The sequence below is a fragment of the Nilaparvata lugens genome, chromosome 10, assembly GCF_014356525.2.
Source record: "Nilaparvata lugens isolate BPH chromosome 10, ASM1435652v1, whole genome shotgun sequence".
Lineage (NCBI taxonomy): Eukaryota > Metazoa > Arthropoda > Insecta > Hemiptera > Delphacidae > Nilaparvata > Nilaparvata lugens.
The window spans coordinates 14018331-14045695 of NC_052513.1; the positions used below are offsets into that span (position 1 = coordinate 14018331).

General features: G+C 33.8%; 1 protein-coding gene across 1 annotated transcript; it reads left to right on the top strand.

The window, feature by feature from the left end:
* The first annotated feature begins 226 nt into the window (after window positions 1-226).
* On the top strand, window positions 227-27365 carry LOC111045821 (pescadillo homolog). Its single transcript, XM_039436626.1, is given in 16 exon segments — window positions 227-356; window positions 2612-2845; window positions 4704-4813; window positions 6099-6288; window positions 6290-6361; window positions 7559-7694; window positions 8621-8760; window positions 11264-11523; window positions 14460-14641; window positions 18321-18487; window positions 20275-20308; window positions 20428-20594; window positions 21992-22025; window positions 22145-22311; window positions 23648-23896; window positions 27073-27365. Coding segments are annotated over 16 exon segments (2409 nt in total). The 5' UTR covers window positions 227-335; the 3' UTR covers window positions 27319-27365.

The following is a 27365-nucleotide window of genomic DNA, read 5'->3' on the forward strand; positions in this document are numbered from 1 at the left end:
GTAGGCCAACTGATGTGTAATGGGTTAAGTAATTCAATTTATTTCAACTATAAATTAAACAAAAATCATGCTTTGTAATTGTGTACGATACGCTTTTTCTATAGTTAAAATTATTTTGAATTTACCGCGAGTCAAGTAATGCTGTAGCTCTCTCGACCTATCGACTTCTGATTGAATAGTCGATTATTTATACTTCGAGAGTTTTGAACTTCGGAGTTTCGATTTCGATCAACATAACCTCTTTGATTGAAGTTTAGCTTCTGTCACCTCGTGGTGATTTGTTATTGCAACTTGTTTATTTATTATTGGGTTTGTGTTAATATTTAGGATTAAAAATGGGGATGAGAAAGAAGAAGGTAAGTTCTTAAGTTTTCCGTTCAATGATTATACATTTCAAGTTTAAATAATTATCAATAATTATCCAATAATTGTCAAACTGCGCAGCATTGACTGCTTTCCACAAATTATCTCATATTATGAATCTGTTTAACACTGTTAAACTGTTTCATAATAACTCTTAAAACTGTTTTTTATTCATTAAAATATTATTCAAAACTTGAACACATAATAAAACTGTATTTCTTTTGTTCATAGGTATATTTCTCATAGATTGGTTAATAAGCTTTAAATAAGTCATCTAAATCCTAAAATTAGCCTAACTTGGAATCAATATCCTGAAATTAGTTTTATTTTTTTTAACAATTCATTTATGATAAAGACTAACATACATATAATATTGATTAAAATAATATCAATGTAAAACAAGATTTAGTCTACTGTAAAGATATAGGCTATTTTATATATTAGGCCTAAATCAATATTACTTAGGTTACCGTATATGAAATTCAATTGTCCTATCCTTCATAATAATATTGCACAATTGTTGATTAATACATTAGCAAAATCAAACCCATTAGTAATTGTTGTAGAATCTCCAATTTTAAATTTCTTAATTGAAAATATATTAAGGTAGGCCTAGCCTTACTATTGTAAAGTAAGTCTTGTCATTAATAAATTGCTTCCATTCAATTATTATAAATTCTTGAGGTGGCCACTAATGACAGGACAAGTGTGTTTAATACAGGGTGCGGCAGTCAATCCCGCATTTTTGAAATAGGTGTAAAAATAAACGGACGTAGATATCAAAGTTATATTTATAAAATATTTTTCTACATTAAAAAGCATTTAAGAAACATTGAAAATAATCACTGTTTGAAAATAACATCAGCAAGATGGCGGCCTTCCCGAGTACGGCATTAGCGCAGGCGATTTGCGAAGCTGTTCATAACATCACGAAGCATAGGCTGAGGAATTCTTAGGCTGAGAACTTTAGGTATTGGAGTGACCAGAACCCGCAACAATTACATCAAAAACCTCTCCATTCATCTAAGGTAACAGTTTGGTGCGCAATGTACTCGTCGGGTATCATAGGCCCTTATTTTTTTGAAAACGAAAGAGAGCGATCTGTTACTGTGAATGCTGAGCGCTATTCAACAATGTTAAGGACATTCTTCATTCCTCAGCTTCGGCAACATGAAGTGAATGAAGAAACATTGTTTCAACAAGATGGAGCAACAAGTCACACAGCCCGCGTGAGCATGAATGTTCTTAACTGAGTTTTTCCAAACCGAGTGATTCCCCGCAATGGCCCGGTTCCGTGGCCGTCCCGTTCACCAGACCTCACTGCGTGCGATATTTTCTTGTGGGGTTACCTAAAAAGTAAAGTATACGAAGAAAGACCTCATACTGTTGGTGAACTGAAGGCAAGAATCCGGCTAGAAATTGAGAGAATTCCTCAGCCTATGCTTCGTGATGTTATGAACAGCTTCGCAAATCGCCTGCGCGAATGCCGTACTCGGGAAGGCCGCCATCTTGCTGATGTTATTTTCAAACAGTGATTATTTTCAATGTTTCTTAAATGCTTTTTAATGTAGAAAAATATTTTATGAATATAATTTTTGATATCTACGTCCGTTTATTTTTTACACCTATTTCAAAAATGCGGGATTGACTGCCGCACCCTGTATGTGTGTACACACATGCTCGTCATGCATGTTGAGTCATCAGCGAGACGCTTCAAACAAAAGCAACTGTTTGACAGCAGCTTCCATCATGAAATAAACAACCAATAACAATAAATGAACCACCTTAAAATTACAAATTATAATGATACAAGATCAAAATATAAACAGGAAGAGAAAATTAAAAAAAAAAAGAAGATACAAAAGCCAAACCCCAGAAAATTTTGTTCGAAGCCTTTTGCTGACACAACAATTTATGATGACATGTGTGTACACACGTGTTCCTCATGCATGTCCTGTCGTTATTGGCCAGCTCTATACAAAATTTCAAGATAATCAGTGCAAATGCGTCAAACATGTATTTTTCCTATCTCAAACATGTTAATTTCAATTCTTTTTTTATCCAGTAGTATGGATGAACTGTCCTTGGCCCGTTTTCAAAAACACTTATAAAATCCTATAGATCTTTAAATCTATGGGTTTAATGATCAATTAGATTTAATAGGTCTCCTAGAAACCAGACTCTAATATAATTATTTAAAATTTTTGTCAAATAATTATCATTGATTGGCTATGTTTCACTTTTTCAGTTTAAAGCGGGAGAAGCTACAGAGTACTGGAGCAGAACCACGGCCATGAAAAAGCTCCAACTGTCTTTGAAAGATTTTCGCAGATTGTGTATTTTGAAAGGAATATATCCAAGAGAACCAAGGAATAGAAAGAAGGCCCAACGCGGGGACACCTCCATCAAAACACTTTACCACAAAAAGGACATACAGTTCTTGATGCATGAGCCAATCATATGGAAAATACGCGAACAACGAGTAAGATATCATAATATTATGTTTTAATTATGTTTCAGCATTGTTTATCCACTAATCTTTCCAATTCGAGGCTACCACACGACGAGATGGCCAGTGGTTGATATTTGAACAATTGAAAACAGGGGCCATCTCGTGGTGTGGTACCTGTATAATATTATAGGCTATTCAGCTTAATCAATTCGGCACATCAGGAAAAAAGATCTAGAACAAGTCCCAAAACTCCCCTACTTCCAAATAATTTTCGTTTAAACGCAGTTTTATTCGGAATTTTTTAACCATATTAGTCAATTTTAAATTTTGATAGCTTATATTGAATTGAAATAGAATCTCAAGTCACAAGGACGGGAAGGGCCATTTGCAGGCGAGAATGATGTTTCTATTTTTTTCGAGAATTTCATTCGAGCACTGCAAAAGACATTCACGTCCAAGTAACTTACACTATATTTTTGTCATAATAATCTATAAAATAATAATTGAGAAACAGAAAGCATAACCTAGTTTATAAGTTTCGAATCAGGAATTTCTTGATTGTAGTTGACAAAACTTCCACCTGGAGCGCTAAAAGGCGGTTTTTGTACCAGTTTTGCTGTTCCAAATTCGGAACTAGGAAACATACTCGACTGTAAAGATAACATATGATTTTATTACAGTATAGATGCTGTAATGATATCATATGTTTATTTGATACAATCAGCTGTTTACCGGCTTGATTTCATGGATTTAAAACAGCTGAAATTGAATGACTGACAAAAAATATAGAACAGTTCAGATCCTAATATATTACCATAGATAAAGGATAAGCATAAGCAATAAAACATCAATTCATTCTCAGCGGTAGTGCTGAGAAAGCATAAAGTTTTCTCACTCCCTCCCTAGTCAGGCACAAAACCCTGACCAACCTCACAACGCTTCAAAACCAGTTGTTATTTCCCAAGTACACAACTTTTCCGCTACAAACGCCACCAACTAGCCTGAGTAATAATTCAATTTCCATAAAGCTCCGACAGATCTCGCTAGCAAAATTTGCAACCAGAAATTACCATTGCATGGAAAGTCTCCTATAGTGAGGTCCACGTTATAATGGCAGTGTGTGATTTGCAATGGTGTTGCTATCCTTATCTATCGTTCTACAAAGCAGATGGCGCTATCTCCTTCGCGCATTGCGATGTTGCCACATCGTTTATCAACAATGTAGAAATTCAACTAATTGACAAAATATATAATCTCAATGACAATTTATTATCACATCTTTAAAAAATATATTTTCTTGACAAATGAAATATGATTAACTATTTTCAACAATAATGGACAGTTAAGTTGATCAGATATACCAGTATCAGCTGTTTGGGTGGTAAGGCTGAGATCTGGCAACCCTTTTCTCCTATCTTCCTACACTGCCATTATAACGTGGACCTCACTATATGTTTCTTGTCCCTAATATTACCTTCCTCAAACTATACGCTACTTCAGAAAATCAAATAAGATTTCAAATTTTAAAGGAGAAGTTATATTGTAATATTGTGAATTACGTTAAATTATTGCTAGGGCGAGACCATGCTCATTACATTAGGCGTTTTCAGACGAGTCAGCAGTGCATGAAGCTCTTCGATTGGCAGATTATAAGCTGATTCCTGAAATCCAACCCAATCTGCCAATCGGAGAGCTTCCTGCCCTGCCGGCTAGTCTGAAAACGCCTTATTTGGTCTCGCCTCAATTGGGTTTTCCTTAGTTGCTTTGGTAGTGCAATTATTATCATATCATGGTGATATTAGTTTTTCATTATGTATATAGTGTTGGGAACCAATAAAGATTTCATGAATTATTATTCATTATATTATCCACTTTAATTATTTTTTAGACCCATGGCAAGAAAATTGGTCGCGCTCACTCATTGAAAGAGTTCAAAGAAATGAAACGGCTTCTCAACTCCTACCCGGAAATGAAATTGGATCATCTTGTTAAAGAAAGGTAAATGTTTGGTTTTTGTTTATTTTATGTGCATTGTAAATAAATAAATAATTTACCCAACTTCCAACGGTACAACACCAATTTTACAAGAAAAATTATGGCAGAGAAACAGATACAAGCAAAAAGATTATAAACAATATGTTTTTCAAGTTTTATACTGTAGTAAAAACAATAACATAAAATATGAAGGTTTTCACACTGATTCCATACATTCAGAAGTGAACAAAGCTTTCAATTTGTCAACGCAATGCACTAACCATCTAAGTTAATTTGCATCTGTGGAATGAGGTGCCTCAGCAAATCTTATTTCTCACCACATTCATGAAAGATTGCAGTTTCACCATTTACTATATTTTCAATAAAATGCAACAACAATCTTGCATTAACTTTTCATTGAATGCTAGTAACAATTCAATTTGTTACAATGTGTTGAAAGCACATTCAATTTTGAATGTTACAAGAGTATCAAACTGTTGTTAGAATAACTGTAAACAGACTTCATTTCGGATAACTTCGAATACTCCCCATTTATTGAGAACTGGGATTTAATTTTTGAAGTATTATCTGAATGTATTATCTCTGTCTCCCTTAGCCAGCATATACAGGGTGTCCCACGAATGGTGTAACAGCTGAAGACCATGGATTCTACATTGAATTTGCAACAAAAAATGTTTAGTAAAATTTTCTTATATCGACCTTAGTTTTCGAGATATTTCGAATTTTCGATATTTTTGAAAAACGTCAATAACTAGAAAACTATTAGTCAAAATCTAATTCCAAGGACATGGTTGGAAAGAGGAAGAAATTTCCAATAAGATTCATTTAATTTGTTCCTTTGTTTTTGAACTTTTTATTAGCGTTCAAAGTTGATAAAGTACATTCGTCGAGTTCAAAGCCAAATTTCAAACAGTTAGAACACTCATAAAAAGTTCAAAAACGTGAAATAAATGAACAAATTATATGAATCTTATTGGAAATTTCTTCTTCTATCCAACCATGTCCTTGGAATTAGATTTTGACTGATAGTTTTGTAGTTATTTACGTTTTTCAAAAATATCGAAATATCTGGAAAACTAAGGTCGATATAAGAAAATTTTACTGGCAATTTTTTGTTGCAAATTTAATGTAGAATATATGGTCTTCGGCTGTTACACCTATCGTGGGACACCCTGTATATTGTAACTTATATGAATAATGAAATCTTATCTATTGTAGCTCATATATTGTAAGTCATATATTGTAACTTCAATGAATGAATAAATCTAATCTAATCTGTTGTGACCAGATACCCGACATTCATCAGCGCTCTACGTGACCTGGACGACTGTCTGACAATGTGCTTCCTGTACGCCTCGTTTCCGCTGGTGAACCCGTTGCCGCGCGAACAGCCCCTGCTCTGCCGCCGGCTGAGCTTTGAGTTCATGCATGCTGTGATTGCCGGCCAATGGCTGCGTAAGGTCTTCATCTCCATTAAGGGGCTACTACTTTCAGGCTGAGATCAAGGGCCAAACGGTCACCTGGATTATGCCGCATCACTTCTGTTTTGCGGTCAGTTCATAATCAATCATTCATAATTTATTAAACTATTGAAACAGAATAGAATTTATCAAGTACAGTTCAGGATCACTATTTTACAGAAGGGCCAAACGGGCACCTGCACTATGCCACATCTCTTCTGTTTTGTGGTCAATTGTTTATTTAATCTGAATAATTACCACAAAATCAACTTCTCAACTACACAAAAAGTATTCACAATTACACAGCTCTCAGGAAAGTACCACAGGGTCAAGCCTGAAACGGTTCCAATTTAGTCTTTTTTTGCTGAGGGTAATGCTCACATGAGATCTAGGCTTGTGCGTGGGTAATGAGGCGAATGATAAGGAGAAATGAATGGACCTACAGTTTTAGATGGGTTCCGAACCATTAGTCCAAATGTAACTAGGTTGTCACTTTTAGATTTTTTAATTAAAATCTGAAAAAATAAAATTAGATTCCCACACAACAGTGGCAGTGAACAGTGATAATATAATTCCATTGATTTCTAATGGGATCATTCATACTCCCTCTACCGGACTGAGTGGGAATAGTGAAATTAGAACTTGTGGGAATTATATTTTCACTCTCTTTCACTGTTGTGGGGGAATCCAACCTAACAGTTTTTTATTTCAATTAATAAAATTAATACTTTATTTTATTCACATTCGGAAGAGATGTATCGGGATTTTGTTGAAAGGAAAAACTATTAATTATTCTCTATGAACTATTTATTTATTGAAATTTATTTATTCATTACTTTTTGATTATTTTCTCTATTAATTTTATTCAAATTGAATCGATTTTATTTGTTGATATTAAATCCAACCGACTAATATCAGCTCGTATAAAAACATTATTTTATTTATTCTTATGGCTATTATCGTCAGAGAGATCCTTTTGGATGTTCTGCCGGCACGGCGAGTATTACCATACCCATCTCTATGTATTAGAGGTGGCTATGGTATTACCCAATGTCATTTCCTATTTACACTTTGAGAAAACATGAATTCGATAAATGTAAAAAATATTGTGTGACTTATTGCAATAATTTATCTTGAGCCCGGTTTATCGTCAGTCTTGTATGATCATGCCAGCCAGATTTGGCAAAAATACTGTGAGTATGGACCAGGCTTCACTTGAAAAATTGATGAATTGTTGTAGTAACAATTTAATAACATTTTATTTCAACGAAACTAATTAATTTTTCAGCCCACTACAAAAGACGATGTGGATTTCAAGATCATGTCGACTTTCACTTCATTCTACCTGGTGCTGTTGGGATTTGTCAACTACAGACTCTATCATTCTCTCAATCTATCCTACCCTCCAAAAGTTACATTTGTTGGTAAGTTTTATCTTTCCAATAAATATTTTCAATTGATTATTATATTTTTCATTTCCTTATTATAGGAGTCAAGACTGGACTAAAGTATGAGATATCTGCATAACTGAACAACTGAAGCATTTAAGACACTTTCGGTAGTAGAAATTTCAGTAGTATTCTCCCAATACTCTGATGTGTATATTTTCCTATCAACGTAGTTAAGTGATAGAGTATTACTGTGCATACTTTGCCTCGTAATCAAATTAAAAAGTCTTTCTATTCTAATACTGTACTCATCATGAATCATATTCTATCGTATCCTATCCAAGGCTACTTTTTGCAAACCGTTGTATTTCTAATATAGCCTACACTGAATTTCATTGAATTATTTTCACACAATTTTGAATTAGTTAAATAAAAAAATGTTTCATTAGGCAGCATGCTATCCCAATACGAAATCTTCATATTTATTTATTAGGTTAAAATTTTTACAATATTGAGCATGAAATTCATTCATTACATTCAACCTCAAGCCCTATTATTATAGTAAGGTACTTCATTTAGCAAGTTGAGTTTTTTTTAATGTCATGTATCAAATAATTTTTCTGTTAATTACCTTATCAGTTTTTGATCGGATTAAATTCAGATCAAGATTTTTACGAAAATTATTGACTCGTTGACTTCCAATCTGGTGGTTCCAATTATTTTTTATGTCACTCGACCATATATTACCTAGTGTGTCGCAGTTTTAAAACGGTCAGGAACTGCTCTCAATTTTAATTGATCATTTACTTGATTCTATCTACTTGTTATTGATCTATTTCCTGATATTACTCTGAATTAAGGGTTTCGTCTGTTTTTCCTCATCCAATATCATTTTAGTGATAAGTGTGATGATTTTATACAAATGGATGAATAGATATAATAAATGAATGATTTGTTGATAGATCCTGACACTGACTCGAATCTGATGGACAGAGAGAACTCTCTGTGTGAGAGGGTAGCAGCTCTGAACATTCCACTACAAAAAGCAACGCAAGCGCAACCAGTTGAGGAAGAAGAATGCGAGATTGATACGTTCAATACGGTCAGTTCATTTCCAAATAAAATTAATTGTTCCCGTTGAGCTCCTCTCCACAAGAAGAGTTTTCAATACAAGCATTTTCATCTGAGAACTGTTTGTTATTTCTGTTTATGGATATAATCTTGATTTGCTAGGAGCTGAATACATTATTAAAGGTCTCTTAAATTTATCATGCTAGAATTGACATAATCAATCAAAATTGAAATTTATTTGTCAAAAATTCATACGTTGGAATTTGAAATAGACTAGTCTAAATATAACAAAAGCGCCTAAATTGAAATTTATTTGCCAAAAATCATATGTTACAATTATTTGAAATAGACCAGCCTAAATTTTATAAAAGCGCCTATCTTTCTTAGACTGAAACCATGATAACTTGAAAAACGCAACTAATCGTTGAAAATATCTTCATAAACAATATCAAATAAAATATCTTATGTAACAATGTAAACATAAAAATAAAAAATATAAATGAAAGTTCTTGGTGACTTACACGGTTAAATCATCAATTTGTTCTTAATTCATGCTCCAATATTGTTCTACAATACCTCAGATTGCTCATTCTTCTTTAACCAAAACTAAAAAATTGGTGTGGTGCACTCACACAACTTTCCTTGCTGTTATGAAAATTGATCAACTGACGCTAGTGTTCCCGCGCATCTCAAGTCTACTTTTCTGAGATCTGAGCCAGCTGGTGACAGGACAATAGCGCTGCAGACACACAAAGTCTGCTATCTCTTCATAGTGAATGATTTAATAGAATCAACAGTTGCCAACAGTTTGCAATATTGAATAATCTTATTTTCTCGAATTTCGAGCTTATTTTCAATTTTAGGTGAAAATGTTACTGATCATTAATTGTAGAGATTTTTATGCACATCTTTTCCACTTGAAATTGTTCAATTGAAAATCTGAAGCCTGATAATTGGGAATCTAAAATCAAACTTTGCATAGATGGTGCAGTGCTCCTGAAATTTTTACAGATATGAGACTTGTGGCAGTTGATAGAGCTTATCAATGACTTTTTTAGGTATGAATTTGATCAAAATCGTTGGAGCCGTTTTCGAGAAAATCGCAAAAACCCTGTTTTTGACAACATTTTCGCCATTTTAGCCGCCATCTTGAATTGCATTTGATCAAAAATGTTCGCGTCGGATCCTTATAGTGTAAGGACCTTGAGTTCCAAATTTCAAGTCATTCCGTTGATTGGGAGATGAGATATCGTGTACACAGACGTACATACACTCATACACACACACACACATACAGACCAATACCCAAAAACCACTTTTTTGGACTCAGGGGACCTCGAAACGTATAGAAATTTACAAATTTGGGTACCTTAATTTTTTTCGGAAAGCAATACTTTCCTTACGTAATAGGGCAAGGAAAGTAAAAGTTTGGTGCAAAATCCATGTATCTCACAAAATTTCCAATGCTAGACTAGTAGCCTACTGTTCTTTCAGTACTGGCTATTGCTCTATCCATCAGGATATATTTTCAAATCATATTTTATTCTCTTCAAGAAACAAGTTTTCAAAATAATTAAAATACATTACATAACCCACACAAATGAACAATAGTAATGAACAATACTTCACAAAAACTAAAAAATAGTTTATTACCACAGTTTATTACGAGAAAAAACCATCCAGCACACAAGATTCCCTTGTGGTCCGCTGGATCCACAAAACTTGCCTTTTATAGATGCATGAAACAATCGTTGTTGATCAATTTTACTTTCCTTGCCCTATTACCATAGGTAAGGAAAGTATTGCTTTCCGAAAAAAATTAAGGTACCCCAATTTGTAAATTTCTATACGTTTCGAGGTCCCCTGAGTCCAAAAAAGTGGTTTTTGGGTATTGGTCTGTATGTGTGTGTGTGTATGAGTGTATGTGCGTCTGTGTACACGATATCTCATCTCCCATTGCAAACTGTTGGCAACTGTTGATTCTATTAAATCATTCACTATGAAGAGATAGCAGATCTCGTGTGTCTCCAGCGTTATAGTCCTGTCACCAGCTGGCTTAGATCTTTGAATAGTAGACTTGAATTGCGTGGGAACACTAGCGTCATGTGATAAATTTTCATAACGGCAAGGAAAGTTGTGTGAGTGCGTCACACCAGATTTTTTTAATTTGCGACATAACAATACATAATAATATTATTCAATATAATATAAGCTTATGCTCTATGGGCCAGCATGTGGAAGCGTCAGAAGTGACTTGTCATAATTTAAAAGAAAATAACACAAAACATAAATTAAATTAAAAATGTACATTGAAGGACAATATGCTATATGCAGTTTTACTGCACATTTTGGAATGGCCACTATGGGTCTGCCTCAAATGTCAATTCTCTGAAATACTCCTTCGATCCATTTAAGCCCCACATCACTTGCCGCATGCATGTCAATTATTCAATTATTTAATGTTATACATAATAATTATGAATTATTAAATTATTGAAACTACATGAATTTATTAAAACTTCATTTGTATTTAGGGTGAGAGCGAAGAGCAACTGGAAAAGGCCAGAATCGAAGCCGAGAAGATCAAGAAGCTGAAGACGCTGTTCAAAGGGCTGAAAGTGTTCGTGAACCGCGAAGTGCCGCGCGAACCAATCGTGTTCACGCTGCGATGCTTCGGTGCCGAGGTGTCCTGGGATGAGTCACTCATGGTCGGCTCCACCTTCAATGAAACCGACGAAACCATCACACATCAGATTGTCGACAGACCAATGATCGACAAGCAGTATATATCGAGGTACAGTGATTGAATTAGTGAATAGCGAATAGCTTTAGTGAAGTCCACGTTATAGTGTTTCATACATGACGTCATGATCCATGTATTATTTTTGGGAGTTGGAAGCTAGTCGTGGATTTAATTAAACTTATCGACGTAATTTTACGTAGTTTTTGTTTTTTATCAAAACAATTTTAAATAAACCCAGACTTTACCCAACCGACTTGACTTTCAAAGAGTTTAATGTGTTAACAGTTAGGTAGTTGTACGTAATAAATGTAGCGAAATATATAATCAAACATAAAGCTAATTTTCCTTGCACAAATAACACAATCAATAACCTGTACAATCTGAGACCCTCCTCAAATAAGTATCTTATGTACAATACAAACATTGAAACCATCAGAAGACAACTCATATATTTAAGCACTAAATTGATAAATAAAATTCCTGAAGAATATATCTGCTGCGCAAAATTGACTAAAAAAATAAAACATGATATTAGTATTTGGATTAAAACGAACTATTTTTTCTACCTGTAAATTAAACAAAGTGAAAGAGGAACTTAGTGTTTTTGTGTGCTCACTTACCAATCTAGTGTGGACCTTTTTATTTATTTTTCTTTATTAAATTAACTATCCTATCATCCCACCTCACCTTTTTTCCTAATCCTTTATTTTCCCTCTCAAGGATTGAAAGCCTTCCTAGTACATGGGTAACCATAGTTGGAAGAGCTTCAATCCCACCCCTTTACACCAAATTCTGAATTAGCATCTTGTACGGACATTTTTGTTTTTTTTTTGTACTAATTTTGCTAGTTGTTTATTCTTGTTGTAATTTAATTTTACTTGTATTTTATGTATGTGTGTAAAGGAAAATAAATTGAAATTGAAAAAAATTGAATTGGTAAAGCGATTTAATTTCCAACGTGTAAGTTATGAACGTGTGTTTTATCACGTTCTTTAACTGAGTAATAAAGGCAATATTATGATTTTACTTCCAGCGTCATACAAACTATAGTGAGTTGGCTTTTGGTTGCAAATCAAGGTCTTGTTTGTTATCACATAAATACTTTTAAATGATGTATGTGAAATCATAAATACAAATGGCGTTGCCGATTATTCCTCAGATTGTCGACAAGTAGTATATATTAAGGTAGAGTAAGTTGTGATTGAATTCTATGATCATTTTAGAATTAAGGCTGTGCAAAGGCTAGAAATAAACTGTCTACTGTTGATATTTTTCAAAGTATTTCGATTCGTATATCATCAAGCTATCAGAAATAAAAAGTTTTCTCAGGAAAACATTTTTTTCCGATTATTACTTTTTGAGATATGAGCGCGTAAATTTTAAATTTTCGGGACAGAACATTTCAAATTCGGTAAGAGATGAATCTATGAGATTTAGAGGATAAATTCTTCATGGTATTGTTCATTGAATAAAACAGAAAGTTTTTGAAAATATCAATTTTTGAGAAAGATATTCAATTTACCAAAAATAACTCAAGTAAAAGTTATTTTTGGTCATTTTTAGTAAATTAAATAACTTTCTCTTAAATTGATATTTTCAAAAACTTTTTGTTTTATTCAATCAACAATACCATGAAAATTTATCCTCTAAATCTCATGAATATGAACTGTTCTGTCCCAAAAATTAGAACTTTAGGCGCTCATATCTCAAATATTAATGATCGAAAAAAAAATCCTGAGAAAACTTTTACTTTTTGATAGCTTGATAATATTACTAATCAAAAAACTTTGAAAAATATCCCTAATAGAAAGTTTATTTTTAGCCTTTGCACAGCCTTAAATATATGATACTATTTGGCTTTCTGGAAGCAACGGGAACTTACATACTGAAGCTGCTTGATCGTTCTGGTACTTGATCAACAGAAGTGATTGTCACCCGTTCAATCATGTAAAATTGTGATTGAACAAGTGAATTTAGTCTTAAAATTACAACAAATACTACTAGTAGTTTCAACATCAAGTAAGCTACCTTATTTATTTAGTAAATTTAGATCAAAACTTGACTTAGCATTACTTAGTTGCAAGTTGCAAAGCAAAAATACTGAATATACTAGTAGTTCTCTGAACAGTAGACCTCGCGCAGTTATAACGACGTCCCAAACCATAAGCACATCCACATTGATACACTAACTATTTATTTGATCAGATCATGCTTACACAAGATTTAATTATCATATAACGCTTTCCGGAATTTAGCGCGAGAAAACCAGAAGACATCTAGGCGCCCAGACGAGCTGTTATAAGTTCTTTGCATCCTATTCAATAGTGCATAAAAATTGCATTCAATGAGGCATGCAATTTATAGTCTATACAGCTGCTAATTTTTTACCAAGTTACATTGAGATATTGAACTGCATTTATAGTCAACTCGACAGCTGATTTATGATGAATAATTCTATAGTCTGATTTTCACTCTATGAAGGAGTGAATATGAGGAGTGATATGAAGGGGGCTCCTTTTTCTTTTATATTATTCTTGAAATGCAAAATTTCCAAAAACCTTGTATATACGTCGACGCGCAATTTAAAAAGGAACATACCTGTCAAATTTCATGAAAATCTATTACCGCGTTTCGCCGTAAATGCGCAACATTTAAACATTAAGAGAAATGCCAAAACGTCGACTTGAATGTTAGACCTCACTTCGCTCGGTCAACAAATACTTGAATATACAAAATTTGAATAAAACTTTTGAATATACAAAATACTTTAATACCACAATTAAATTTTTCTTTGGGATGTATTTGTTTCTTGTATGTATGGATATATGTATTTATCTATTTCAATAAAAAAGAAATGAGCAGTTATTTATTTTCTCGAATTTCTCTCGTTTTCACTGTAAACACTTGATTCCATATTATTTTAATTCGTTTTCATCAAATTAGCATTTGACATGGAATTTATATGATCCGTTTCACGCATTTCTCAGGTATTACGTTCAACCACAATGGATATTCGACTCAGTAAACACGAGAGAACTGTTGCCTGAAGACAGATACTTTGTGGGAATGAGGCTGCCTCCTCATCTGTCTCCGTTCGTCGAAACTCACGAGAAATCAGACGATTACGTTCCTCCCGAACAGATTGTCATGGAGACTGACGGAAATACTGGTAAATATCTACTCAACAGACTATAATATATTATACCAATGTACAGTCCGGGTCATGTAGCTTCGTCTATCGGCGGACTACAATACTACCCGTTCAAAAACATCCAACATTTTTGAGAATGTATCTTTACAAAAGCAACATATGCTCTTTTGTATCTTCGCAAAAGCAACGTGTTGCATCCGAAAAGATACACAAGAAGCTTTTTGGAAATGTATCTTTGCAAAACCAGCAGATGCTCTTTTGTATGTGCAAAAGCAACGTGTTGCATCTGAAAAGATACACAAGGAGCTTTTTGATTGATTTATTTATTTAGTCCGGATCCTGTAGCTTTGCCTATCGGCGGAGGGCCACTAGACTACAATACTACCCGTTCAAAAACATCCAACATTTTTGAGAATGTATCTTTCCATAAGCAACAGGTGCTCTTTTGTATCTTCTCAAAAGCAACGTGTTGCATCCGAAAAGATACACAAGGAGCTTTTTACTTTCCTTGCCCTATTACCATAGGTAAGGAAAGTATTACTTTCCGAAAAAAATTAAGGTACCCCAATTTGTAAATTTCTATTATACGTTCCGAGGTCCCCTGAGTCCAAAAAAGTGGTTTTTGGGTATTGGTCTGTATGTGTGTGTGTGTGTGTGTGTGTGTGTCAAAGACATTGAAGATGCATAGACTCACATGCAGCGCTAGTGTCGTACTTGGAATTGAAATCCGCCATTGAGGGGGCAACCCATAAGATTATTACATACCAATGCCACTAATGCCTTTGTGATCTATAGTATTACAAATATCTATAGATATAATATCTCGTGCTAAAATACCCCAATGGCGGCCTTCAATTTCAAGTAAGAGCTATCATTGGGAAGGCATAGGCATTGTGGGTCTATATCTCTTTAAGGTCTTTGGTGTGTGTGTATGAGTGTATGTGCGTCTGTGTACACAATATCTCATCACTCAGTTAACGGAATGACTTGAAATTTGGAATGTAAGGCCCTTACAATATAAGGATCCGACACGAACAATTTCGATCAAATGCGATTTAAGATGGCGGCTAAAATGGCGAAAATGTTGTCAAAAACAGGGGTTTTCGCGATTTTCTCGAAAACGGCTCCAACGATTTCGATTAAAGTTATACCTGGAATAGTCATCGATAAGCTCTATCAACTGCCACGAGTCCCATATCTGTAAAAATTTCAGGAGCTCCGCCCCATCTATGCAAAGTTTGATTTTAGATTCTCAATTATCAGGCTTCAGATACAATTTAAACAAAAAAATTCTAGTGGAAAAGATTCAGCATGAGAATCTCTACATTTAATGTTCAGTAACATTTTCACCTAAAATTGAAAATAAGCTCGAAATTCGAGAAAATGTTATTATTTCAATTGCAAACTGTTGGCAACTGTTGATTCTATTGAATCATTCACTATGAAGAGATAGCAGACTTCGTGTGTCTCCAGCGTTATTGTCCTGTCACCAACTGGCTTGGATCTTTGAATAGTAGACTTGAGATGCGCGTGAACACCAGCGTCAGGTGATAAATTTTCATAACGGCAAGGAAAGTTTTGTGAGTGCGCCACATCAGATTTTTGAGCATGTATCTCTCCATAAGCAACAGATGCTCTTGTATCTTTTCAAAAGCAACGTGTTGCATCCGAAAAGATACACAAGGAGTTTTAATGTATCTTTCCATAAGCAACCAACAGATGCTCTTTTGTATCTTCTCAAATGCAACGTGTTGCATCCCAAAAGATACATAAGATGTTACGTCCTTTTAACACAACATAGTCTATCAGCTGACATTCGTTCTACATGCTCTTTCCATTGTTGGTGATACGTTTCAACGCTCTCATACATGAAGAATCTCTGTGTGTAGGGAGCTTCCTCCATCCAGGGATCTAGGGTTTCTCAAGCCTGATGTTTTTGCTAAGCCGTGAATATTACCCAGCAAACCATACCTTGCCTATATGTCGTTTCAAAGTCACGGAGGCAAAGCTACGGGACTCGTACTGAACTGAGTGATCAAAAAGTCTTTCCGCAGTAGATGTGTGGTGCTATAATCGGCCATATGAATAAAGTTGAGCATTTGCTCATTCTTCTAAAATATGGAGCATTTGCTTCATTTTCTATTAATAAACGAGAGCAAAACCTTTTGCTTTTGCTCATCAAAAAAATAGTTTGAGCATTTGCTCCAAGGTAAAAGCTTTTGCTCAAAATTGTATGAATAAACTAGAGCATTTGCTCAACTTTTGAAGCAAATGCTTCAAAAAAGGTGAGTCTAGTCTAGAGCAGCTTATCACCTTTTGCTCATAGTAAAATGGCTCAACTAATTCGTATGAGGAAGAGGAAACTATACCAGATACTATCACAACCAATAGTGTAGAACTATAAAACTCTTTTTAGATTCAACCATGATATATATCACCATTATTCCTACAAAAGAATAAATACAAAAGCTACCTGTTATAAAGATAGCCATCACAAAATAGGAAATAGGCATTTAAGAATATGTGAGTGTAGATGATTATAAGTAGGCTATTGATATTATAAGAATATGCTGAAGATTAGCCTATTATAGAGATGACATTTTTTCACGCTATTATTTTAAAATATTCTAAACTCAACTAATCTAAAACTGTATTCATAAGAAAACAGAGCAGACGACGCAAACACAAGCGGTGCCCCCTCTTTGCATATTTAGCGCTTCCGTGAGCTATAAATACAAATTAAGGCTACAAAAGCGAATCAGCTGATGAAAAATCTTCAAAATACGTGAGCATTTGCTCCAGAGCTCAGGAGCATAAGGTAAGAGTATAAGGTAAAGCTTATTCATATCAAAATGAGCATATGCTTTTGCTTCTACCTTTTGCTCATGAGCAAAACCTTATGCTCAATGCTTTTGCTCATGAGCATTTGCTCTGGTTTTATTCATAATGGGCCATTGTGTTCTTTTTAGAAATCAGTTTGACAGGTTTTTGAGTGTTTTTTTGTATATATTTCACCGCGGAGGGACTTTTTGTTCTGTATATCACCGATATATACATTTAATATAATATACCAATGCGACTCAATAATAAGATCTGATTCTGAAGCCTTCTGCTTCAGCATTACAGCTGAAGATGTGTTGGTTTCAACATTTTATCTTGTAGTCACATAAAAATACGTTATTGTGAAGTTCGACAGAACATTTTTGACTCGTTTCAAAATTCTGAAAAATCTTTATAAAAATCTTCTCATTGTATGTTTTTTTACAGAATCTAGTTCAGTTTAATTTATTCTACAACACAGTCTTTTGACTGGGGAATTGTCAAATAATTACTTCACCCTTAAACCATAATAATGGTGTCTTGGGATGACCAAAGTATCATCAACTGATCATAGTGATTAAACCTTAAAAGGACTATCATCTCTAGATGCTGAAAAGTATGTTTATTCCGAAATAGTGTAGTAAGGTTTTTGCAATAGATAGTGCTTCAATTTTGAAATTAACAGAATTTTCTATCTGTGGATTAAAGACAAGGTGGGAGAAGTTGAAAGAGTCGCGGTCCCGCATGTATTGGAATATTTCTACTTCTAATTCCGACAGAACATTTTCGACTCAAGTTTCAAAATTCTGAAGAATCTATTTCTATTATTTTATTTATTTCTCATTGGATGTTTTGTTACAGAAATGTTTTGTTACAGAATCAATCAGTTCTCTGCTTCCAACTAACAAACGCAAGAAGAAGAATAAGGAGAGGAAGACAAAGGATAACAGTGACAACGAAGATGGAGGAAATGAAGAGAAAGAGCCGATTACCTCTGAGAATGTTGATCGAGAACAAGTGATTGAGAGACTCAGGGAAGAGAAGGTAAGGAATTTAATTTTCAATTTTTTTCTCTCAATAAAACCTTTTCTTTGTTGAAGTTAAGACACTTTGTTCTGTCTTTGTTGAAGTCAAGACACTTTCATTCGTCTTTTTTGAAGTTAAGACACTTTGATTTGTCTTTCTTGAAGTCAAGACACTTTCATTCATCTTTGTTGTAGTTAGGACACTGTTTAAACTTCGATAAAGTGTCTTAACTGCAACAGTTATTTTCTAGTGTTTCGTCATGGAAACCATCATCATAATCTTGTCTGCGCTCAGTTAAGAATGAATGTACAACGCAATTCGAATTTTTTCTTCAGCTTGTATTATTAATATGGAAATGAATCAGGAGCATATCGGTGGCCCATTTACAAAAAGCTCTCACACACTAGACTTGAAACACAGTTCTATAATACTACCCACGTCTTGTGTAAGATAGCCTTTCTCCTATATCACAAGACTAATGATATTTATGACTTCAAACAGTTCTATACTACCCACGTCTTGTGTAAGATAACCTTTCTACTTTATCACATGACTATTGATATTTATGACTTGAAACAGTTCTATACTACCCACGTCTTGTGTAAGATAGCCTTTCTACTTTATCACATGACTATTGATATTATGACTTGAAACAGTTCTATACTACCCACGTCTTGTGTAAGATAACCTTTCTACTTTATCACAAGACTATTGATATTTATGACTTAAAACAGTTCTATACTACCCACGTCTTGTGTAAGATAGCCATCACAAAATAGGAAATAGGCATTTAAGAATATGTGAGTGTAGATGATTATAAGTAGGCTATTGATATTATAAGAATATGCTGAAGATTAGCCTATTATAGAGATGACATTTTTTCACGCTATTATTTTAAAATATTCTAAACTCAACTAATCTAAAACTGTATTCATAAGAAAACAGAGCAGACGACGCAAACACAAGCGGTGCCCCCTCTTTGCATATTTAGCGCTTCCGTGAGCTATAAATACAAATTAAGGCTACAAAAGCGAATCAGCTGATGAAAAATCTTCAAAATACGTGAGCATTTGCTCCAGAGCTCAGGAGCATAAGGTAAGAGTATAAGGTAAAGCTTATTCATATCAAAATGAGCATATGCTTTTGCTTCTACCTTTTGCTCATGAGCAAAACCTTATGCTCAATGCTTTTGCTCATGAGCATTTGCTCTGGTTTTATTCATAATGGGCCATTGTGTTCTTTTTAGAAATCAGTTTGACAGGTTTTTGAGTGTTTTTTTGTATATATTTCACCGCGGAGGGACTTTTTGTTCTGTATATCACCGATATATACATTTAATATAATATACCAATGCGACTCAATAATAAGATCTGATTCTGAAGCCTTCTGCTTCAGCATTACAGCTGAAGATGTGTTGGTTTCAACATTTTATCTTGTAGTCACATAAAAATACGTTATTGTGAAGTTCGACAGAACATTTTTGACTCGTTTCAAAATTCTGAAAAATCTTTATAAAAATCTTCTCATTGTATGTTTTTTTACAGAATCTAGTTCAGTTTAATTTATTCTACAACACAGTCTTTTGACTGGGGAATTGTCAAATAATTACTTCACCCTTAAACCATAATAATGGTGTCTTGGGATGACCAAAGTATCATCAACTGATCATAGTGATTAAACCTTAAAAGGACTATCATCTCTAGATGCTGAAAAGTATGTTTATTCCGAAATAGTGTAGTAAGGTTTTTGCAATAGATAGTGCTTCAATTTTGAAATTAACAGAATTTTCTATCTGTGGATTAAAGACAAGGTGGGAGAAGTTGAAAGAGTCGCGGTCCCGCATGTATTGGAATATTTCTACTTCTAATTCCGACAGAACATTTTCGACTCAAGTTTCAAAATTCTGAAGAATCTATTTCTATTATTTTATTTATTTCTCATTGGATGTTTTGTTACAGAATCAATCAGTTCTCTGCTTCCAACTAACAAACGCAAGAAGAAGAATAAGGAGAGGAAGACAAAGGATAACAGTGACAACGAAGATGGAGGAAATGAAGAGAAAGAGCCGATTACCTCTGAGAATGTTGATCGAGAACAAGTGATTGAGAGACTCAGGGAAGAGAAGGTAAGGAATTTAATTTTCAATTTTTTTCTCTCAATAAAACCTTTTCTTTGTTGAAGTTAAGACACTTTGTTCTGTCTTTGTTGAAGTCAAGACACTTTCATTCGTCTTTTTGAAGTTAAGACACTTTGTTCTGTCTTTGTTGAAGTCAAGACACTTTCATTCGTCTTTTTGAAGTTAAGACACTTTGTTCTGTCTTTGTTGAAGTTAAGACACTTTGTTCTGTCTTTGTTGAAGTCAAGACACTTTCATTCGTCTTTTTGAAGTTAAGACACTTTGTTCTGTCTTTGTTGAAGTTAAGACACTTTGTTCTGTCTTTGTTGAAGTCAAGACACTTTCATTCGTCTTTTTGAAGTTAAGACACTTTGTTCTGTCTTTGTTGAAGTCAAGACACTTTCATTCGTCTTTTTGAAGTTAAGACACTTTGTTCTGTCTTTGTTGAAGTCAAGACACTTTCATTCGTCTTTTTGAAGTTAAGACACTTTGTTCTGTCTTTGTTGAAGTTAAGACACTTTGTTCTGTCTTTGTTGAAGTTAAGACACTTTGTTCTGTCTTTGTTGAAGTTAAGACACTTTGTTCTGTCTTTGTTGAAGTTAAGACACTTTGTTCTGTCTTTGTTGAAGTTAAGACACTTTGTTCTGTCTTTGTTGAAGTTAAGACACTTTGTTCTGTCTTTGTTGAAGTTAAGACACTTTGTTCTGTCTTTGTTGAAGTTAAGACACTTTGTTCTGTCTTTGTTGAAGTTAAGACACTTTGTTCTGTCTTTGTTGAAGTCAAGACACTTTCATTCGTCTTTTTGAAGTTAAGACACTTTGTTCTGTCTTTGTTGAAGTTAAGACACTTTGTTCTGTCTTTGTTGAAGTCAAGACACTTTCATTCGTCTTTTTGAAGTTAAGACACTTTGTTCTGTATATCACCGATATATACATTTAATATAATATACCAATGCGACTCAATAATAAGATCTGATTCTGAAGCCTTCTGCTTCAGCATTACAGCTGAAGATGTGTTGGTTTCAACATTTTATCTTGTAGTCACATAAAAATACGTTATTGTGAAGTTCGACAGAACATTTTTGACTCGTTTCAAAATTCTGAAAAATCTTTATAAAAATCTTCTCATTGTATGTTTTTTTACAGAATCTAGTTCAGTTTAATTTATTCTACAACACAGTCTTTTGACTGGGGAATTGTCAAATAATTACTTCACCCTTAAACCATAATAATGGTGTCTTGGGATGACCAAAGTATCATCAACTGATCATAGTGATTAAACCTTAAAAGGACTATCATCTCTAGATGCTGAAAAGTATGTTTATTCCGAAATAGTGTAGTAAGGTTTTTGCAATAGATAGTGCTTCAATTTTGAAATTAACAGAATTTTCTATCTGTGGATTAAAGACAAGGTGGGAGAAGTTGAAAGAGTCGCGGTCCCGCATGTATTGGAATATTTCTACTTCTAATTCCGACAGAACATTTTCGACTCAAGTTTCAAAATTCTGAAGAATCTATTTCTATTATTTTATTTATTTCTCATTGGATGTTTTGTTACAGAATCAATCAGTTCTCTGCTTCCAACTAACAAACGCAAGAAGAAGAATAAGGAGAGGAAGACAAAGGATAACAGTGACAACGAAGATGGAGGAAATGAAGAGAAAGAGCCGATTACCTCTGAGAATGTTGATCGAGAACAAGTGATTGAGAGACTCAGGGAAGAGAAGGTAAGGAATTTAATTTTCAATTTTTTTCTCTCAATAAAACCTTTTCTTTGTTGAAGTTAAGACACTTTGTTCTGTCTTTGTTGAAGTCAAGACACTTTCATTCGTCTTTTTTGAAGTTAAGACACTTTGATTTGTCTTTCTTGAAGTCAAGACACTTTCATTCATCTTTGTTGTAGTTAGGACACTGTTTAAACTTCGATAAAGTGTCTTAACTTCAACAGTTATTTTCTAGTGTTTCGTCATGGAAACCATCATCATAATCTTGTCTGCGCTCAGTTAAGAATGAATGTACAACGCAATTCGAAGCTGTTTTTCTTCAGCTTGTATTATTAATACGGAAATGAATCAGGAGCATATCGGTGGCCCATTTACAAAAAGCTCTCACACACTAGACTTGAAACACAGTTCTATAATACTACCCACGTCTTGTGTAAGATAGCCTTTCTCCTATATCACAAGACTAATGATATTTATGACTTGAAACAGTTCTATACTACCCACGTCTTGTGTAAGATAACCTTTCTACTTTATCACATGACTATTGATATTTATGACTTGAAACAGTTCTATACTACCCACGTCTTGTGTAAGATAGCCTTTCTACTTTATCACATGACTATTGATATTTATGACTTGAAACAGTTCTATACTACCCACGTCTTGTGTAAGATAGCCTTTCTACTTTATCACATGACTATTGATATTTATGACTTGAAACAGTTCTATACTACCCACGTCTTGTGTAAGATAGCCTTTCTACTTTATCACATGACTATTGATATTTATGACTTGAAACAGTTATATACTACCCACGTCTTGTGTAAGATAGCCTTACTCCTATATCACATGATTATTGATATTTATGACTTGAAACAGTTCTATACTACCCACGTCTTGTGTAAGATAACCTTTCTACTTTATCACATGACTATTAATATTTATGACTCGTTTCAAAATTCTGAAAAATCTTTATAAAAATCTTCTCATTGTATGTTTTTTTACAGAATCTAGTTCAGTTTAATTTATTCTACAACACAGTCTTTTGACTGGGGAATTGTCAAATAATTACTTCACCCTTAAACCATAATAATGGTGTCTTGGGATGACCAAAGTATCATCAACTGATCATAGTGATTAAACCTTAAAAGGACTATCATCTCTAGATGCTGAAAAGTATGTTTATTCCGAAATAGTGTAGTAAGGTTTTTGCAATAGATAGTGCTTCAATTTTGAAATTAACAGAATTTTCTATCTGTGGATTAAAGACAAGGTGGGAGAAGTTGAAAGAGTCGCGGTCCCGCATGTATTGGAATATTTCTACTTCTAATTCCGACAGAACATTTTCGACTCAAGTTTCAAAATTCTGAAGAATCTATTTCTATTATTTTATTTATTTCTCATTGGATGTTTTGTTACAGAATCAATCAGTTCTCTGCTTCCAACTAACAAACGCAAGAAGAAGAATAAGGAGAGGAAGACAAAGGATAACAGTGACAACGAAGATGGAGGAAATGAAGAGAAAGAGCCGATTACCTCTGAGAATGTTGATCGAGAACAAGTGATTGAGAGACTCAGGGAAGAGAAGGTAAGGAATTTAATTTTCAATTTTTTTCTCTCAATAAAACCTTGTCTTTGTTGAAGTTAAGACACTTTGTTCTGTCTTTGTTGAAGTCAAGACACTTTCATTCGTCTTTTTTGAAGTTAAGACACTTTGATTTGTCTTTCTTGAAGTCAAGACACTTTCATTCATCTTTGTTGTAGTTAGGACACTGTTTAAACTTCGATAAAGTGTCTTAACTGCAACAGTTATTTTCTAGTGTTTCGTCATGGAAACCATCATCATAATCTTGTCTGCGCTCAGTTAAGAATGAATATACAACGCAATTCGAATTTTTTCTTCAGCTTGTATTATTAATACGGAAATGAATCAGGAGCATATCGGTGGCCCATTTACAAAAAGCTCTCACACACTAGACTTGAAACACAGTTCTATAATACTACCCACGTCTTGTGTAAGATAGCCTTTCTCCTATATCACAATACTAATGATATTTATGACTTGAAACAGTTCTATACTACCCACGTCTTGTGTAAGATAACCTTTCTACTTTATCACATGACTATTGATATTTATGACTTGAAACAGTTCTATACTACCCACGTCTTGTGTAAGATAGCCTTTCTACTTTATCACATGACTATTGATATTTATGACTTGAAACAGTTCTATACTACCCACGTCTTGTGTAAGATAACCTTTCTACTTTATCACATGACTATTGATATTTATGACTTGAAACAGTTCTATACTACCCACGTCTTGTGTAAGATAGCCTTTCTACTTTATCACATGACTATTGATATTTATGACTTGAAACAGTTCTATACTACCCACGTCTTGTGTAAGATAGCTTTCTACTTTATCACATGACTAATGATATTTATGTTTTGAAACAATTCTATACTACCCACGTCTTGTGTAAGATAGCCTTCTACTTTATCACATGACTATTGATATTATGACTTGAAACAGTTCTATACTACCCAGGTCTCGTGTAAGATAGCCTTCTACTTTATCACAGACTATTGATATTTATGACTTGAAACAGTTATATACTACCCACGTCTTGTGTAAGATAACCTTTCTACTTATCACATGACTATTAATATTTATGACTTGAACAGTTCTATACTACCCAGGTCTCGTGTAAGATAGCCTTTCCACTTTATCACATGACTATTAATATTTATGACTTGAACAGTTCTATACTACCACGTCTTGTGTAAGATAGCCTTTCTACTTATCACATGACTATTGATATTATGACTTGAAACAGTTCTATACTACCCACATCTTGTGTAAGATAGCCTTTCAACTTTATCACAAGACTATTGATATTTATGACTTAAAACAGTTCTATACTACCCAGGTCTCGTGTAAGATAACCTTTCTACTTTATCACATGACTATTGATATTTATGACTTAAAACAGTTCTATACTACCCACGTCTCGTGTAAGATAACCTTTCTACTTTATCACATGACTATTGATATTTATGACTTGAAACAGTTCTATACTACCCACGTCTTGTGTAAGATAGCCTTTCTACTTTATCACATGACTATTGATATTTATGACTTGAAACAGTTCTATACTACCCACGTCTTGTGTAAGATAGCCTTTCTACTTTATCACATGACTATTGATATTTATGACTTGAAACAGTTCTATACTACCCACGTCTTGTGTAAGATAGCCTTTCTACTTTATCACATGACTATTGATATTTATGACTTAAAACAGTTCTATACTACCCACGTCTTGTGTAAGATAGCCTTTCTACTTTATCACATGACTATTGATATTTATGACTTGAAACAGTTCTATACTACCCACGTCTTGTGTAAGATAGCCTTTCCACTTTATCACATGACTATTGATATTTATGACTTGAAACAGTTCTATACTACCCACGTCTTGTGTAAGATAACCTTTCTACTTTATCACAAGACTAATGATATTTATATTGAATCCCCTGTATAATACCGAAATAAGTATGGCTGTAAAACATTATATCCATAATACTTTCTAAATAGAGCTAGATTGACACAAAACAGTATAAATGAACATGAAAATATAATTTCTATGAATTCTAACGGGACTATTCATTCTCGCTTGATCGGGCTGTGTGGATAGTCCCATTAGAAGACATGGCAATGATATTTTCACTGAACCGGACAAGTACACTGATACTGTTACGTGTGAATGCAGTTTTATGACCCATTCATTTGATGACTGGAGTGTTTACTACTTCATTCAATAGTCTATTGATTCTAATATTATTTTTTTCATTAAGTCTCAACATTGATTGTTGTGTTCTTGTTTTATTTGACGATATCCAACTGTGAATTATACTGTATAATAGAAAAAAGATAGCATAAGTAGATATCCCATGGTATATAGGGCGTTTATGTTTCAATTGTCACTGTTAACTCAAGCCGATAGTCCAAGTAGTTCTTTTTCGTGAAATTATGTGACGGTGGTAGTCTCTCATACTGTGTCTTACACTCTTACCCGATCAAAACGGTAAATTATAGACAGTGGTCGGCTTGATTAGGAATCGGTTACTTGAGGAATATCTGAATATCTTGAATTAGTTAATATCTAGTTAATATCTTGAAAAAGGGAGCTCAGTTCCCGAAAATTTCCGTTTATAATGTAAGTTTTTAAGTGTTTTCAATCTATTTATGTCTTGTGTCTACTTTTTAATTTATATTACAAACTTTAAAGTGTTTTCTGTTATGTGCTACAAATGAATATCTTGAATGTAATATATGCTTCATCATGAATGATTTTGTTACCTATTCTAGTCCTGAATTCTCTAAATAAATGTTTTGACTTTTGTAATTGATCGCATTTTTTATGCTTGACTGTGAAATGCTTAGAAATTGTTAACTATTCTCCTCATATGTGCCTCCAATTTATATAAATGAATTTATAAATTTTTGTAATTTTAGAGAATAATATTCTATCTAATTGTGTGTACTGTACTTTTAACATGTATATATGACTTGCCTATTGCTCATATTGTAGCCTGATGGCCAATAAAAATGAATCTTGAATCTTGATTAAAAAAAATTGGCTTAAAATTTTAGAACATGAATGACCAATCTTTGTATGTGTCTTTTCTCTATGGTTTGAATATCTTTATATATTTTCTATATGATGTTTTGAATGAATGAATATCTTATCTTTACAGAAAAAGAAAATGGGCGTCAAAGAAGGACAGCCTGTGAAAGAGGATCCCAACGAAAAGAAGGCAATTGACAGACAGGAATTGAAGCTAAGGGAGAGAATGATTCCGCGAAAGTACAAGAACCTCTACAACAGCATGGTGAAGGAGAAGACAGATAAGAGACGTGACAAGAATGTGCTTCTGAGAAAGAGGATCAAGTTGGAAAAGAAGAAGAAACGAGAGGCAGCTGAAGCCAGTGCCCAACAATAAACACGTTGTGTATGTATTCTGTTGCAATAAATGCTCTTATTTTTAAA